Consider the following 16,347-nt stretch of genomic DNA (forward strand, 5'->3'; position numbering starts at 1 on the left):
AGTCTCCTTCACGTTCCTCTCCCCTCGGCGCCTCGAGCCTGTCTCAGCCGGCAACGCGGAGCTTTTCCCCATCCTAACACAATCCTTGGCCCCGCTCGCGCCTGCGGGAATGCGGAAGCACGGGTGGAAAAGTGGAGGCCGGCTTCGCGTAGAGGGTGACGGGATCAGAGCTTCCTCTGTGTCATGCCGCTCGGGGACTTTCCTGTTTCATGCGAGGAAGAGCTGACGCAGGTATTCAAGAGGGATTTGCTTTTCTCTCTTGGTTCCAGCTACGCCACCTGGAAAAAATGCCGTGATAGGAATTTCTGGCACGCTGCCGAGGTCTGTACGTACCGCCTCGGTGCAGCGATATCTCAGCCCACAGCTAAGCACTCCGTATCCTGTATCTCACCTCCTCTGCTTCTCTGGCCTCTCTTCTCTTGCACTTCCATCAACTCTTATCCCCCACCTCTATCTCTGCCACACCTTTACCCCTCCATGCTCACTTTGCCTCCGTCCCTTCACCTGTCAAGGAAGTTTTAATTTAATTTTCACTTCTCAGAGGGCTGGACTTACCAGGATTTCAGCCAACAGAATTCCAGGTCATCCGAAACAACAGGCGTTTGAGTGCCTGTAACACCAGCTGCTACTCAGCACGAGACGACCTGCGGAGAACGACGTGGCTTTGCAGCAGCTCTCCTTGCTCTTCAGACCTCCGCAAAACATGAACTGCGGGAGGAGGCTGCCTGCGTGGGAGGCCCCGGCTGCGAGGCGCTGGCGAGGTCGTGACAAGGCAGAAACTGCTTCAAATCTCGCCGTAAATCCAGGCCAAACCCGCTACGCCTGAATTTCAACCAGCTGCCTGCTCTGTACGCGGTGCTAAGCTTTGTTGTAACGCTCTCCTTTTAACTCTTGTCATAATGATTAATCTCGCCTGATCTTTGTGACTCTACGGCCTTCCGCTTTGCTGAACGAGCCGGCAAAGACAAAAGCGTCCGCGCAGCACCTCCTGCTCACGGCTCAGGCGGAGACTTTTCAATCAACGTACAGAAGGACCGCGGAGCTGCCCTCACCGCTCCAAACCTCGGCGGCCCTGACGGCAAGCAGGGTGACCAGGGGAAAACGCGTGCTCGCCGGGAGGAGCAGCCCCTTACTTCAGCGTCCCTGGGCTGAGAGGCGAAGCTGACGGATCCGTTGCTTGCAGGGCTCAAGCTCGCGCTGGAGTCGGGCAACGCTGCCGGCCGTACCCAGTTTAATTGCTATGGTGTTGAAGACCGGAGTCAGGACGCATCATTAAGAACCCAAAATAATTTAGCAGACTAACAGTTCTCCCAGGAGGGCATAGAAGAAAAACTCGATTAGAGTCAATTAGAAGGGAGGCAGCTGGGGGAAGGTACCAGAGTGTCAGGGCAGGCCCTGCGTCACACAAACAGGACGTAAAGACTCGAGCAGGCCATAGCTCGAGGAGAGCTACACCGGCAGGCAAAGACATAGTATTTATTAAAAAAAAAGACGTGGTATTTATAAAATACAGCCTCCCTGCACAGGCACGGCAGCCCTGCCGCAGAAGCCCAAGCCCCAGCTCCCCACCAGCCGCTCGCCTCGCCGCCACAAGATGGCGGCGGCAGCGGGATGTACCACCCGCCTCCTCCTCCCCTCCGGGAAAGTGGAGTCTCTCCCCCCGCCCCCCAGCCCCAACCTCGTAGTGGCACCGCCCACTTCCGCTCCCCCGCCGGAAGTAGGAAGCGTGCGGTGGAGGGAGGGTCCCGGTTGCGCGGCGGTGAGTCCCGGGCGGGGGCGGTGGAACCGCTAACGGGGTCCTTCCCCCCCGGTGTCTCGCGAGGGGAGGCGGACCCGCCCCGCCGCTGCCCCCGGCCTTCACGGCCACTCCCGGTGGGCGACTGTAGTTGTTACACCGCCGGGACCTCCGGGCGGGGGGGGTGTGAGGGGGCGGGCTCGGCCGGGCCTCGTACCGGGAGCCGCGGGGGAAGCTTCGTTCCACCCGCTCCGTGGGCCGCAGCCTCTCGGTTGCCGTTCCCCCCACCGCCCAGAACGGGCCCGGCGTTGGCGGAGCGGCCTCCGCCGTGTCCCGGTTAGAGAGCGGCCCCGGGCGGGTTTCGTTCTGCGCTCCCAGCGTGGTGGGACGCGGAGGCCTTGGGCGGGCACCCCCGGGGCTGGGGGGGGGGGGGGGGGGGGCTTTCCCTAACCGGGGCTAAAGTACCGAGGCGGTGACCGGGGTACGGCAGTGCTGCGGGCAGCTCCTCACCGGTGCCCCCAGCTTTTCCGAGCCACGGGGGCCCGTGCATTTCCCCCTCGGAGGGAAACAAAGCGTCACCTCGCTGGTTGCGTCTTACCCGAATGCTGCTAAGAAACCGGTGAGATCCGGGAGGCGAGAGCCCGTGCCGGGAGCCGGGAGCCAGGACAGCACCTGGCTCTTTGCGTCCATTCTCCTGGGGGCCATTTGGACGCTTCCCACAGCCCGTCCGTGACCTCGGCGCCCGCACGGCGGCAGGGATTGAGCTTCCCGTTCGCCATCATTCCTACTTTTTCCCTCTTACGCTCTGTGAGCCTCATTAATAACAAAAAACATTCCCCCCCCAAGTTTATTTCTGTTTGCAGAGTGATGAAGTGACATACGTATGTAGTAAGGGAGTGAATTTCCCGGCTTTTAGGTGGTTGTTACTCGGACGGGTTTGGCTGGATCCTGGGTGAAGAGATTTGGCAACCCTGAGCCTTACCTTCTCGTTCTGTGTTACGTGCAGAGGCTGATGCAACGTTCCCAGAGCGAGAACGTCGGGATGTTTCACCCGGCTGAAAGGTAGAAGAGCCACGAGCGATTAGGACGCCGCCAAAATCCCCGTCGGCTGTTTGGTATGTCCCTTTCCCTCTCGGGGGGAGCGCGCCACTCTCGTCTTTCTCGCCTGTTTTTTAGCGTATTCCCACATTATTGCATCCCACATCTTAGAACCTGTGACACGAACATCTGATATTTGCTAAATATTATTCAGGCAGCCTGGATTATTTGGAAGAAGTCATGGACGTAGTGCAGAAAATCCATCATTTCCCTGATTTTAGTAATATTTCACCGATTTTTAGAATCACAAGTGTTGGATCAAGTTCACCGCATACGAATGACGCCATCGCTTAATGTTTTCTAAGCGTAGCAGCAGTAAGCGAGGGAAGCGATGGCACCATGTAGCTAGAAAGGAAAACGCACGGAAAGAAAACGCAGTGAATGAGACGGGAGCCGAGGAACTGGAGAGGCGGCGAGGTACGGGAAGACACGGGTGGCGATCGTGGTCCCACCGGTGACTGTGGGCCGTGGGCACGGTGGGATGCGAGCAGATGTGGGAGGTTTGCTCGGCACAACGGGAATCTGGAATGGGACGGTGCGGCGAGAGCCAGCTGGAGTTTGAGAGTCAGGGTGACGTCGCCTTGCTATCGAGTGGCTGTGAGTAGGTGTTTCCTTGACAAAACCGTCTGGCACACACAAGTAATCCTTTCGGATACGCTGTGAAAAGGAAAAAAAAGTCAGTTGCCAAAGCAGGAACAAGTAGATATGTTCTGTTTTCCTTCTCACTCTGCCCTCGGTCTCGCTGATTCTTTATAGCGCGGGGGAACCTCTCTGGTGTAGCTGTTCCAAGCAGTTTAGCAAAGCTGGTTTTAAATCCCTAACAGGATTAGTACCTATTTGCAGTCGGCTTTAGAAAACCTCGTCTTTATTTGACTTCCTTTCCTCGTCCTAGGAGTCTGCAGCTCCTCTGGGAGGATGGACTCCCTGAGGAACAGGACGGTGGAGGAGCTCCAGGAGCTGCAGGAAAATGCAGAGGAGATCGAACGCCTGGCCCTGGAGTCCCAGGAGGTACGCGCGGACGGCGTGACACAGGCTGGGCTTCGTTAGCACCTCACCCGGGGTGACTGTCGCGTCTCTTTCCGCAGGTTCAGGAGCTGCAGCTGGAAAGGGAGATGGCCCTTGCCGCCAACCGGAGCTTGGCCGAGCAGAACCTGAAGTTCCAGACGCCGCTGGAGACGGGGCGCACCGACCTCTCTAACAAATACGAAGAGCTGCAGAAGCTGGCTGAGCGGTGTAAAGAGCAAAAGGCAAAACTGGGTGAGCGTTTGCAAACCTTGCAAGCTTTCCGACCGGGTCACGTGAGCTGTAGTTAGTGCAACATCCTTCCCTTTTGCTTCTGCCTACCTTGGGCATCCTCAGCAGAGCAGCTCTTCAGGGTGGTGGCAGAGAGGACTCTGCTGCGTATAAAATCTATATTCTCCTGTTTCCTGGTCAAACTCAGTTGGACAGACCAAGGATGCTATCCCAGCAAAAAACCCTTCTAGTGCAGCAGTGGCTGAGGTTCTTTCCTCTTCAGATTTTCTCCTTGCGTCAACAGTTTCCCGGGCAGGAAGGCACTCCTGTGAGAGCGCAGCAGGGCTGTGCGCTAATGATTTTCCCCTGGTTTGTGTTTAACGTTTTGCTCTGCTGCTCTCTTTGTTTCCCCAGAGAAATTTTCAGCAGCGATGCATCCTCAGACCTTGCTGGATCTCCTGCAGGTGGAAAGCCAGAAAATTGAAGAGGAGTCTGAGGTGAGCTTAAGGCTTAAATCCATTAGCAATTCAAGTGATTAGTCCTCAAAGACTTGTAATTACCCTCCCGAGCCTAATCCCTTAAATCAAGGATTATCTCTTTGTAGTTTGGCGTTCTTGCTCCAAAAAATTGGATTGCCCTTTGTTTGCCTGCGTGTGGTGCGACGGTCCTCTGTGTGTCTCTGAGAGAGACGTAAATCCTAAGCCGGGCGTGGGGAAGAAGAGTAGAGGGATGCAGTGCTGAACCCGAGGCTGTCTTCTCTTCCAGAAAATGGCCGAGAAGTTCCTGGAGGGCGAGGTGCCCCTGGAGACGTTTCTCGAGCGCTTTTCCGTGATGAGGAAGTTGTCCCACTTACGCCGGGTCAGAGTTGAAAAGCTGCAGGAGATACTGAGGAAGTCGGAAACGTCGCAGGAACCCGGCAGGGACTCGCAGCAGCAGCCGCAGCCGCCTCCTCACGTACCTGGGCCCGCAGACCCGCCGAAGCCACAGCCCTTCCCTTCAGGGGCTCCTTCCTTCCCGTTGCCCTACAGCCCGGCCCCGAGCATGCCGGTCGGCCCCACAGCCCATGGAGCTCTCCCTCCTGCTCCTTTTTCTGGCTCCCCGGTCACCGTAGCACACGTTGCTTCCTCTCAGCCTAACACCCAGCCTACCTTTCCTTATAAACCTCCTCCGGGTCCTGGATACTCGCCGGCGCAGGCTGCCGAATCCACTCCGGGGTATCCCAAACCCGCTTCGGGAGGCTCGTCTCCGGCGCCGGCTTATTCCTGGTCTCCGTCCAGGGGCCCGCCTCAGCCCCCACCGTTTCCTGGCTCTCACCCCTCGCCGCCGCCGCCGCCGCTGCCGCCCAGACCCGGTTACCCTCCCTACTTCTCCCCTGGAGCAGGGAGACCGCAGTGCCCCTACCCCACCCAGCCCCCTCTTCCGAGTTTCCCAATCCCCCCGCAGCCTCCTTATCCTCCTGGACCACCCCCACCTTTTGGGTACCCCCCACCTCCAAACCCTCAGCGCCCTGCTTGGCCCGGCTACTAAATCAGGACTCCTGGGAGAGCGTCCTTTGCTTCTCCCTCCTCTTTTTGTGGACTGAGGAAGAAGAGCAAACCGAGAGCGTCGCTCTTCGACCCATCCATGCGAAAGCATTAAGCGGGATTAAGAGACAGTAACGGTTTCGGGGGGGGGGGGTGTCAGGCAGGCTGACGCTCCCCCCGTGAGCTGCAACTCTCTTTGTGACGATCGCCGGTGGGCTGAAACGTTCGCTTCCAAATCGGCTCGTCCAAGCTCTGGTGTGAAAGCCACGTAGTCATCTCGGTACTCGGCTGGGGTACGCGGCAACGACGGGCACCGATTAGAACCGCCGAGAGCCGGACCCCCCCTTTCCTCTGCGTGCGTGGGCGAGCGAGCGAGGCCGCTCCGTTGCGTGCCTCTCGTTTGCTGCGCGGGTAACAGACGGTAGCGTCGTAACTCTTACAGCCTTTTCGCCCCGCCTTCAAAAGACGCGCTGGGAATCTCTGCCGCTATTTCTGACACAAAATACTCCCCTGTTTTCCAAGGACTTTCCGGGAAGTGAGAGGCAGAGCCAGCCCGGCTTGCAGGCGATTCGTAACTGATTGTAGCAGGGAGAAGCAGCTAGCTCGCCCCTTGAGTGGGCCAGGCCTTGAGATCTGTCTCTCTCTGTCTTTACCACTGCTGTTTTTGTCCGGCGCAGGAGCCTTTCCCGTCCTGTGCCGGCTGTGCGCTGTCTCACCGAAGGTACGAAGCCTCTGGGAGCTCTCCAGAGTTCAAGGCGTGGATATTATCTGTGCTTTAGGAAGTTAACTGGGCTGGCACGACGTCTCGGGCTGCCTCTGCTGCTTTGGGGCCGCGTACCTCGGGTCACAGGGAGGAGTGGGAGTCGGTGCCTCTTGCCCAGCTCTGAAACGCTGAGGCTCAGCAGCCTCCTGTATCCCCGGCCTCTCCTGCGGTGCCCGGGGGGAACGGGGCGGTTATTTGGGGTGCTACGGGTTCCAGCCTTCCTCACGTCCCCCTTCTCAGGAAACACTAAGTAACGGAGGGAGCGACAAGTTAACCGTTAATGGAAATGGGATTTGCTTAGCTCAGCACTTTATCCTAGGAATCCTGCCGGTATCCCTGTAAGTTATTTATAAGGAAAGATTACTAATGGACTAGAACAAGGCAAATGCTTGTGGGGTTTGATGGAAACAGTTCCATAGCTGTGGTTAATTACAGTAATAAAACTTGATGAATTGCACGCGGGGTCACGGCAGTGGTTGCTTTCGGAAATGACGGGGCATCCAGCTGACGCTTTCTATTGATCTTTTTGTGCCCTCCTTCCACCAACTTCCTCTTGATTTTGTCGATAAAACCTTTCACCCGCTCGCAGGACCATCTTCTTCAAACTCCTCTTTCCTGCTTGCTTGTTTTCATCTTTCCTAAGGGGCCCGTTTGCACGGGGCTCTTCTCATCAGCCCCTCTCTCCCCTCCTCTGGCACCGTCCCGCATTTTCCCTCCCCGGCTGGGAGGTTGATGGTCTAAGGAACGGCACTGGTAGTGTTGGAAGGAAGAGAACAAGACGCAATTACTAAAAAAAAAAAAAAAACCAAACGATTTTATTACAATGATTATTGCTTATTAAATATCTCAGACTCGTTCTCAGTATTTCTACCCTCCCTGTGCTCCTCACATCCATGCTTTGCTTTAGACATCTGCCCAAACGGCGTGCCGTCCCGCGCCAACGCAGCCAAGCGCCTGTTCTTCGCACCTTCCCCCGGGAACCCGGCAGACGCTGGGTCTCGCAGTCTTGCTGGCGAAGCTCGGCACCCCGGTATCGGAGCGCCTGGCAGACGGCGGCCGATTTCGCTTTCAGCCTGGGCCCGGGTGGGAGGAGGAGTGTGGTTATCCCGGTTTTGAGAGACGGAAGAAACCGGCAAACCCCCTCCAAACGACCGTGAGCGTGGCTGCGCCGCTCTCAGTGCGGGTATGAAGCCTGTTGCAACCCAGCTGCCTCTTAGACTCATACAAATAGCTTAAAAAAAAAAAAAAACCAAACCCCAAACCCAACCTTCCCCCCACCTCGCACTCTCCCACAAGGGAGGCTCAAAAGCAAGAGGAGGCTTTCTCGGAAGGGTGCTCGGGGTGCAGCCGAAGCCGAGCTAGGCTGGGTTAGAGCTGAGCCATCCTTGCCCGGTGCCCGGTATGAGGAGGTACGGAGGAGCACGGACTGGTTTGGCTCCGAGTTTGGCAGAGGCTGGGGGGACCCGGCCCTGGAATTCTCCCGTCACGTTTGGGAAGATGCCGGCAGGCTTTCTTCCGAGGTGAGCAGCGCAGGTATTTGTCATCTCTTCCGTCAGCTTCATGCAGTTCGTCGTTGCATAAAAATCACAGAAGGGTTTGGGTTGGAAAGGACCTTCAAAGATCGTCTCGTTCAACCCCCTTGCCATGGGCGGGGACGTCTGTCGCTAGATCGGCTTGCTCGAAATTTACCTTTTTTGTGCTGCATCCCACCTCTGCCTGCAGGGCGGGAAGGTGGCTGACGAAGGAAACGAGGTCGCTCGCCGAAAATGCAAGAAAAGCCGCTAATTCAGCAGTTGCACAGCTTTGCTGCCACGTGCGTGACCACCCTGAGACAGCGTTGGGGGGCAAGGGGAGCGGGGGGGGGGGGGATGGCTCGGCTGGGGAGCGGGGCAGCCCGAGGGGGTCTCGGCTCTGGCGAGGGGGCTCACGCTCTGCGGGCAGAGTGCAGGTCGTAGTCGCTGTCGGAGGAGTTATCCGGAGGATTGGAAGCTCTGCACATGCCTTCCAGGGCTGCGGGGGGAATGGATGCGACTCGTTACGGTTGGCTGGGGGGGCACCCCAGCCCCGGCGCAGCCCCTCGCCCGGTGTCGGCAAAAGTCTTGCCGGGATGCTCTTGCCCAGGGGGTTCATCCCCGCCGGCGCGTGTGGGAAGGGAGCACGGAGGAGCCGTTCCCGGCGTCCTCCTGCGCTTACCTGGGTAAGCCGAGAGGTAGGAGCTCTTCTGGGGGGGCTGAGCGTAGTCGTTGTCCCCCCCCTGCACCCGCTGCCCCTCTGCCCGCGGCCTCAGGGTGACGGTGCTGTTGCGGTGGAAGGAGACTGGAAGAGATGGGTGGGAGAGGAGTCGGGATTGGGGGCGCGGGGGATTTGGGGGTGCAGCAGCAGCAGCAGGTTCGAGGCGACGCACCCACCCCACCGCCTGGGAGGGGAAAGGGGCTGAGTAAAAGCGGGACCTGCTCCGGGGCCGCAAGCCGGGGCTCAGCTCTCCCGGCTGAGTTAATATCGCGCCGATGAGTCAACGTGGCGGCAGGAAGCGAGAGCCGGGGCTGGGTGCGAGCCCGCTCACACCTCCGCCCGCCGGCGCCTGCTGCGGTCCGGGGGCGAGCGGCCCCCGAACCAGCCCCAAACCCAGCCCCAGGCCTGCCAGGGGGTCACCGGCACGCCGCTCCTCACCCGTCTGGTTGAGTCCCGTGGGGCCGATCCACTGGCGCTGCTTCTTTTTGGAGACTGAAAGGCAGAGAGGGGGATCTCTCCGAGGACCCGCCTGATGCCCCTGCCCCAAGCTTCCCTTCCTCCGGCTGCCTCCCCCCTGCCCCTCCGCCGGCCCCATATGCCATCCCGAATAATCTTCCCCCGCCCGGTAATCCTCCCACCCCTCCGCCGACCCCATATGCCATCCTGAATAATCTTCCCCCACCCGGTAATCCCCCCGCCGCTCTTCAAGACCCTCCGCCTGCTCTTTTGTGTCCACTCGGCGCCTAATCCCCACCGCAGCCTGCTAAAGCGTACCCCCCTTCCCCGGCCACCCCCCCGGCCCCTCTCTGTGCCCACACCGTGTGGGGCAGGCTCGGGAACAATGGGGCAGGGAGGATCTGTCAGGCTGAGCAGCTTGTGCATCTCCCAAACCTCCCACCGCAAGGAGATGGGGGGAAGCGGCAGGGATGGATGCACGGAGCTGGCAGCCCTGAGCTGCCGCGTGGTGATGGCAGAGCGGGAGGAGGAAGAGGAGGAGGAGGAGAGGCTCCAGAACTCGTCACCTACTTCTCTTCATCAGCCTCCTGTAGGCAGGAGGGCCGCAGATGAGCAGGAGGATGCCGAAGAGAAGCAGGGCCAGGCAGATGCTCACGATGGTGCCTGCCGCCGTGCCGGTGGGATGCGGCTTCGAGTCCTGGCCTGGGGAAAGGATGGGTGTCACCGGATGAGACCCTTGTGCCGAGGCAGAGGCTGATGCTGGGAGCTTGAGCACCCACCACCCTGCTGGGAGGGTTGGAAGGAGCCCCGGCAAGGCTTTCCCCATCCCCTGCCCCGAGCTCGCACCCTCTGCCCCTTGCCCACGTGGAAATTCCAGCTCCCAGCATCAGCCAGGGTTGCCCGGCACCGGCTGCTGCAGGCAGCACTGCCCGTACCCCACGGTCCCCCAAAGATCAAGCCCGGCACGGTGGCTTACACACGACTCTGGTCCGGGAGCAGGCATGGGGGGCCCCGAGTCTGGTGGGGCAGAGGTGCAGCGTGGGGACCCTACAAGTGACACCCATCGAGGGCAGATCCCGGATCTCAACGCTGGAGGAGAGGTTCCCGCACCGCAGCTCCTGGCACAGCTGCCTGCCCCGCTCGGCTCGCTGCGCCTGGTTGTCACACAGCACCCGCCACCGCCCCTCGTGAAAGACCTCGATGTCCCCTTCGCAAGGCGTGGGGCCGTCCGCCAGCCTCCGCAGGGCCTGGGGCTGGGAGCCTGGGGGAGAGAGGCAGAGAGGGGTCAGACCCACGGGGAGACCTCGCAGCCGGCTGACGGGGCTCGGCATCCTGCCGGCGCACGGTCCTCCTTCCCCCAGGACCGGCTCGCGGCACAGGGATGCTCACGGCGTCTCGGCTTCCCCTTGGGCCACGGGGACCGGGGGATGCGCGCGAGCCGTACCGGGGCCACGCGTTGAGGAGCTTTGAGTTGTTCCCCGTGGGGAACGCAGCGGGGAAGCCGGCTCTGCCAGCTGCCGCGGTGCAGCCCGTTAAAGCCCCAAATCCCGCAGGCGGGCTTCTAAGCTCGGGCAGATGGCAGGACCCGGAGCAAGCCCGCTCCTCGCCCCACGGCTTGGCTCTCCGTGCTGCGGCGCCAAGCACCACGCTGCTCCGCAGGGAGATGCTCGTGGCGGGGGAGATGCTCGTGGCGAGCACCCAAGAGGCGTGGATGAGCGGGGTGCTGGGTTCCGCCGGGATACCCCGCACGCTCGTGTTGCGTTTTTCGGGGTGCTAACGTGGCGCTTGCTGTGCGCTGCTCTCGCTCCCCGGCTTTTCCTACTTGCAGCGCTGCTGCGTTCGAAGCCCGGGGCTGGGGGTGCTGCTGCCAGGAACCGAGCTCACCGGGGAGATTTCCTGTTTTGCCTTCGCACGCAGGAGAGGAAGAGCAGGAGTGGGTGGATGGGGTGCGTGGGGCAGACGGGGATGGGGCTGTTGCCCCGCTCAGGGCTTCAGCTGCCCGGCCAGCCTGCAAGCCGAGCATCCAGCCCAGCGATCCCCCCCTCCCCGGGGATCTCCCACCTCTGCAGGGGCGAAAGCAGCCTGCGGCCCCAGAGCGTGCCGGGGGCAGCCCAGTTGGTCGGCCGGGACAAGCGAGGGGTCTGGGGAAGGAGCGGGGGCCGTACCGGGGTGAGCTCTCACCCGAGCAGATGATGAAGGCAGGCTCTTTCCCCCGCCGGGCGCTGGTCCTGTTGAAGCAGTCGAGGAGTAGACGGCTCTCGCAAGGCTCCACCACCTCCCACCGCACCGGCAAATGGCTTTCCCGCTCCGGCTTGGCGTGGCTGTGGCCTTCGATGGCGGTGCCACAACGGAGAGCCTGGCAGATGTGGGTGGCCAGCTCCGGCTGGATGCCCGGGCTGCCTGCCACGGCTCCCCACAGCCCCTGCTTATGCAGCTCCACGAAGCCTGAGCAGCCGAAGTCCCCGTCCACCAGCCGCAGCCTGGCGGGTCCTGGCGAGGGACGGGGGAAAAAGCATCTCGTTACAGACCGGGACGACATTTCTTTCCGTTCTTGAGCAGAAAGTCCCCGAGCCCACCACGTCTGAAGCTTAATTGCCCCGTCGATGCTGCGAACACTATTAATGAGATCAGGCAATCTCGCAAGGCGGGGGGCAGTTTGCTTTGCTGTGCGTGCCCCCCCGTTCGGCCGTTGCCGCTGGGCAAGGCAGGGATGGGGCTCTTACCGGTGGGCTCCGGGGTGGTGGCCGGGGGTACCGGCGGAGGCTCGGGGGTGGTTTTCACCGGCTCTGAAATGAGAAGAGAGGGGCCAGGTCGGGGCGGCTGGTCCCCTGGGACAGGGGTGGCCGGGGTGGGGGTCCAGGCTCACCGCTGCAGGCGAGGATGACATGCTCCGTGCAGTTTGCCGGCATCCAGTAGCACCCGGTCAGGGTGGCCGCCAGCCGCAGGCACCGCAGCGGCCGCGTGCGTGGCTCCTTCCCGCCGGCGAAGACAAGCTGGAGGGGCTCGGCAATGAGGGGGCCGCAGCCCAGCCGCTGGCAAATATCATCCATGTTGGCCTCGCTCATGCTGTTCCGGCACACACGGCTCCACTTGCCCTCCCATTTCACCTCCAGCATCCCGGTGCAGCGGCAGCTGCCGCCGGTGAGCTGCAGGCTGGGCTCTGCAGGGAAAGCACGGGCGTTAGAGGCTTTCCTTCCCTTCGCAGAGCGTTTTACACCCGGGGCTGGAAAAGCCCTTGCCGGCTCGTCGCTGCAGCCAGGCTTGCCGCTCGGCACCGGCGTGCCCCGCGGCGGCAGCTCGGGCTGCTCGCAAAGCGGGGCAGGAAGGAAACGGGGTGTTGGGGGGTGCACGGGCAGGTGAGGGGCTCGGGGGGTTGCGGGTGCCGTGGGGCTGAGCTGGGAGACCCGGCTACACGGAGCCCGCGATGCAGTAGAGCCGGCTTCCCGGCCGAGGCAGCTCCGGCAGCCGCCACGCTAACGAAGCCGCTGCTGAGGAGCTGCTAACGAAGCCACGGCGCGGTCCCCGAGGCATTGCCTCCACGCGCTCTCACCTCCAGGGCCCAGGGCGGCTCCTCGGTGGCCAGGGATGGCTGCAAGAGAAAGAGGAACAGGGCATCAGTCCTGTTCCTCACTCCGGGGGAGGCGGGAATCCCCAGCCTGGGGCAGCAGCTCCCGGCTCTTTGACCTGTCGCCGGTTATTTTGGGGGAGAAAGGCGATTCTGGGGGCTCGGGTCAGCCTTTCGCCAGGGTAAAGATGCTGCCGGCGGAAAGGAGCCGGCAATGGTGGCCAGGAGCTCCCTGGCCATGCCGTACTCTGCGCTGACCCGGTTGTAATGCTTGGGGGACACTTCTGTCCCCGAAGCTCAGCAGTGGGGACAGAGCCCCGGGCTGGCTGCGTGCTCCCCCCCCTTCCCCCCGGCACCGGGGGCTGGAGGAGGAGGCTGGGTCGTGCTGGCTTTTTCCTTGGCAATAAAAGAGCATTTTCAGGCTTTCTCAGTGAATTTGCTCTCACTCCTCCTCCTCGCACCTTTAATTAAAAGAAAGAAACAGGAACGACTTCATGCAACTGGCCATAGCGCTGCCTGCCAGGCCGCCCATCCGTCTGCTGGTGGATAATTATGGCTGAAAAAAGACGGACAAGGGCACTTGCTAATTACCACTAACTAGCTAGCGTCACGACTGGTAGGAAGCTACGGCCAAGGAGCAGTGGATGGTGCCACCATCACTGCAGCGAGCCGGAGCGGCGCGGTGCCTGCGGCTGCCCGCCGTGCCATGTGGAGTAAGGGGCAGCCGGGGATGGCAGGAGCTGGCAGGGAATGAGGATGGGGGGACTGCTAGCTGCCCCCCGGCATCCGTAAGCTCACTCCCGGGGTGCGATGAGCATCTTGGGGACCCCCAGAGCTGGGGGGACGGAACGTGCGTGGCCCCAGCCAAGGCGTGCCCGCGCTCTCCTCGCTGCCTGCGTTTCGGTGTGGGCTCGGCAGCCCCGCTGCTGGTCACCAGCCCCTCTCCCCCTGCCTGGCCCGAGCCCCCCTGCGCTTGGGGCTTGCCCAGGGTGGGCACGTGGGACCCCCGGCATGGTGCCATGAGTGAGCCGAGACGGGAGCAGCCAAGGGCATGAGGCTGAGCCCCCCGAAATGTGTCCGGCTGCCTGGCAGCAGGAAAGCCGGCGGAGTTCGCCATGGGATTTCAGGGCTCCCAGGATGCAGCAAGGCTGGGTCCCCCTGGGCACCCCCGACACCGGAGCTGCCGGCACAGCGGGTGCACTCGGGTAAAGCAGCCAAGTCCCCAGCACCCCCCCACCCATCCGCTGCACCGAGCCCCCCACCGTACTCACCCCACATCCCCAGCAAGAGCAGCAGGCGCAGGGTGGGCAGCCGGGCTGCCATCGGCATGGCCGGCCGCCTTCCTCCGCCCCGGGCGCTGGCGGCTGAGCGGGAGGCTGCCGTGGGCACCGCCGCCTCTGCTACCCGGCCCGGGGAAGGCAGGCGAGGGGGGACGGGCAGGAACAGGCTGTTTTTCCTCCCTCTGTGGTTTTCTGCGTCACGTCTACGCTCGTTTGAAGTCTCAACCTGGCAGCTGCCTGCCCAGGTCCCGCTGAGCATGAGAGCAAGAGCAAAGGGAAGAGAAACCCAGGGGGCTCGGCCCCCACCGCATCCCCATTCCGGGGTCCCCCCTCAGCCCCCCCCATCTCTGCAGAGGGTGGGAGCTCAGGGGACGGTGAACGTACCCCGTGCTGGGGGGTCGGGGGGAGCCCAGCTCTCCCTTGGGTCCCCACAAAGCTGCCGGTGGCTGGAAGGTAGCGTGGCCGAGCGACAGCCTGGGACACCCGGAGCTGGTACCCAAAGGAGAGCCGGGGGGCACGAGCCGGGGGGTGCGGGGGGTCTCTGGGTGGTCGGAGCTGGCGGCATTCACCGGGGGAAATCCCAGCCCCGGCGGCAGCTCCCTGGTGCCGGTGAGCTGTTTAGGGAGCCGGCACGCTGGATTGCAGGCGGGAAAACCAGTAACGGCCACTAAACCCAACAGCCCAAGCTCCCACGAGGGCCGGATCCCACCCTCGCTACTGTGGGAAGACCTGCGGCCGCTCTCGTGTAACACCGGCCGCTGCCAAAAATAGCCTCCCCTTGCCGGCAGCTGCTTCCCATCTCCTCCTTGGCGGCTTGCTTTGGCTCTGCCCCGGCTGCGCCGCTACCCTCACCGCTACCTGCGGTCACCGGTCGAGGCGAGTGACACCACCGTACCGGGACAGGAAACGAGCCGTGCCGGGCGCTGCCCGTGCCACCAGCTCCTGCAAAGGAGGTGATGCACGCCGCACCATGCCGTGCCGCACCACGCCGTGCCGTGCCACGCCGAGCTGCCACGTGCCCCGTGGGCCACGGCAGCACCCAAAGCACCGGGATGGCCCCACGGGATGGGGACTGGGGAGGTTTCATCCAGGCATGTCCCTGCTTCTCCCAGTTGCTGGCACCCCAGGGACACCGTATATCCCTGCAAGGGCACATGGGGCACAGGCGGTGATGGACCGGGGAAGGGAGAGGCGTTAATTGACTGTGCCCTAATTAATTCCTCCAAATCCAGGTCATGCATGCTAACGAAGGCAGCTGTTTTCCATTGACCCAGTGGCATTTCTGCTGAAAGGAGAGCACCCAGCTTGTGCCTCGGGAATGGTGCTGGGGGGACTGGGCTTTCTGGGCAGCTCGGTGAGGTTAGGGAGAGCTCCTGTCCTCTCTGCCTGCCACCACCCTAGGCTGCTGCCCGGAGCCATGGGATGCTCCAGTCCTCAACCCCGGAGCTGGGGTTCAGCTCCCCTGGGAGTTTCCTGCCCCAAAATTCTCTCCGGGTTGAAGATTTTTCCATGACTCAAGAGGAAGCTCGCTGGGGTGCAGTGGGTGGCAGGCGGCCGTGGGCTGCCGGGCGCAGGCAGGGCCAGGCAGAGATGCTCAGGGAGGTCGGGCAGAGACACCAGGTGATGCCGGCAGCATGAAGGCGCCGTCTCCAGCCAGGCCCCGGCATCCCTGGAGGTAACCCAGCTCGGCAATCCCCTCCCGCGGCTCCTTTGGCTTCTTGCAGCCTCCACATGCCCTTGGCCAGGCAGAGCGGGGCTGCTGCCTGCCCCTGCCTGCACTGGGCAGCGCTGAGCCCCCACAGCGCAGGGCTGTGGGCTGCTCCCTGCAGCCCCGGCTTGTTCCCGTCCCCTCCCGGTCATCCTGGGGGTCCTGCTGACCCCCAAGATCAGGCTAGGGCTGTGATGGGAGCATGCCCTGCTGGGGTGTCCCACGGGGCGCTGGGGGTCCTGGTGCTGCCCCCCCACCCGCCCACGGGCTCTGGGCTGGCATGGCTTTGGGGATGCCCTGGGAAAGGGGTGCAAGTCCCCGACCTGCTCCTGGGGCAACCCTTCCCGTGGGACTCAGCCGGGGCTGCACCGGGGCTGGGTCTGCGGGCAGGAGCCGAGCCCCTCTCACCCCAAATCGACCTGAGGTCGGTGATTCACCTCGAGCATCCCGGGATGCTTCGCCTCTAGGAAAGGTCCACCTCCCCCCGGTTATCCGAGGATGCCTGACTCCCATGGATGTGGGGTGCCCGGGGTCCAGACCTCCCCTCCAAGCCGTGGCTGGCTTTGAAGGCCCTGAGATGCCACGGACAGGGTTTCCGCCGTGGCTCGGTTAGAGCATCCCTGCTTGCTGCTGGCAATGCAAGTCAGCTCAGCATCGTCTGCACGCTGTGACAGATAAGGGTGATTATAATATCTTTCCGGAGGGGTTGGGGGAGAACGCTGGGACGTGCTGACATGCTGCCTGCCCGTGAGAA

At 62.3% G+C, this 16,347-nt stretch overlaps 2 protein-coding genes across 3 annotated transcripts; one reads left to right on the forward strand and one right to left on the reverse strand.

The window, feature by feature from the left end:
- The first annotated feature begins 1,712 nt into the window (after window positions 1–1,712).
- VPS37C (VPS37C subunit of ESCRT-I) lies at window positions 1,713–5,729 on the forward strand. 2 transcript variants are annotated; one of them, XM_050898513.1, is made up of 6 exons: window positions 1,713–1,759; window positions 2,742–2,850; window positions 3,726–3,841; window positions 3,919–4,090; window positions 4,481–4,563; window positions 4,832–5,729. In XM_050898513.1, the coding sequence occupies exons 3-6, from the start codon at window positions 3,749–3,751 to the stop codon at window positions 5,591–5,593; spliced, it is 1,110 nt and encodes a 369-aa protein (XP_050754470.1). In that variant the 5' UTR covers window positions 1,713–1,759; window positions 2,742–2,850; window positions 3,726–3,748; the 3' UTR covers window positions 5,594–5,729. The 2 variants fall into 2 exon arrangements, with proteins under 2 accessions (XP_050754470.1, XP_050754471.1); XM_050898514.1 differs by lacking the exon at window positions 1,713–1,759 and adding an exon at window positions 2,010–2,071.
- Window positions 5,730–8,276: 2,547 nt separating this feature from the next.
- Window positions 8,277–13,928, reverse strand: CD5 (CD5 molecule). The gene is made up of 10 exons (XM_050896984.1): window positions 13,877–13,928; window positions 12,591–12,629; window positions 11,907–12,200; window positions 11,764–11,826; window positions 11,222–11,530; window positions 10,017–10,301; window positions 9,611–9,742; window positions 9,023–9,076; window positions 8,546–8,668; window positions 8,277–8,362 (listed from the first exon to the last, which is right to left on the reverse strand). The coding sequence occupies exons 1-10, from the start codon at window positions 13,926–13,928 to the stop codon at window positions 8,277–8,279; spliced, it is 1,437 nt and encodes a 478-aa protein (XP_050752941.1).
- Window positions 13,929–16,347: the final 2,419 nt, after the last annotated feature.

The sequence above is a fragment of the Gymnogyps californianus genome, chromosome 5 (genome assembly GCF_018139145.2).
Source record: "Gymnogyps californianus isolate 813 chromosome 5, ASM1813914v2, whole genome shotgun sequence".
Taxonomy (NCBI): domain Eukaryota; kingdom Metazoa; phylum Chordata; class Aves; order Accipitriformes; family Cathartidae; genus Gymnogyps; species Gymnogyps californianus.

Bases quoted from the DNA above. Each gene is read 5' to 3' on its own strand.
- VPS37C (XM_050898513.1), top strand. From the start codon at position 3,749: ATGGACTCCCTGAGGAACAGGACGGTGGAGGAGCTCCAGGAGCTGCAG. The intron at 3,842-3,918 runs GTACGCGCGGAC...CTCTTTCCGCAG, and splicing joins TGGCCCTGGAGTCCCAGGAG to GTTCAGGAGCTGCAGCTGGA. The intron at 4,091-4,480 runs GTGAGCGTTTGC...TTGTTTCCCCAG, and splicing joins AGAGCAAAAGGCAAAACTGG to AGAAATTTTCAGCAGCGATG.
- CD5 (XM_050896984.1), bottom strand. From the start codon at position 13,928: ATGGCAGCCCGGCTGCCCACCCTGCGCCTGCTGCTCTTGCTGGGGATG. The intron at 8,669-9,022 runs GTGAGGAGCGGC...CATCTCTTCCAG, and splicing joins CACGGGACTCAACCAGACGG to TCTCCTTCCACCGCAACAGC. The intron at 8,363-8,545 runs GTAAGCGCAGGA...TTCCCCCCGCAG, and splicing joins CTACCTCTCGGCTTACCCAG to CCCTGGAAGGCATGTGCAGA.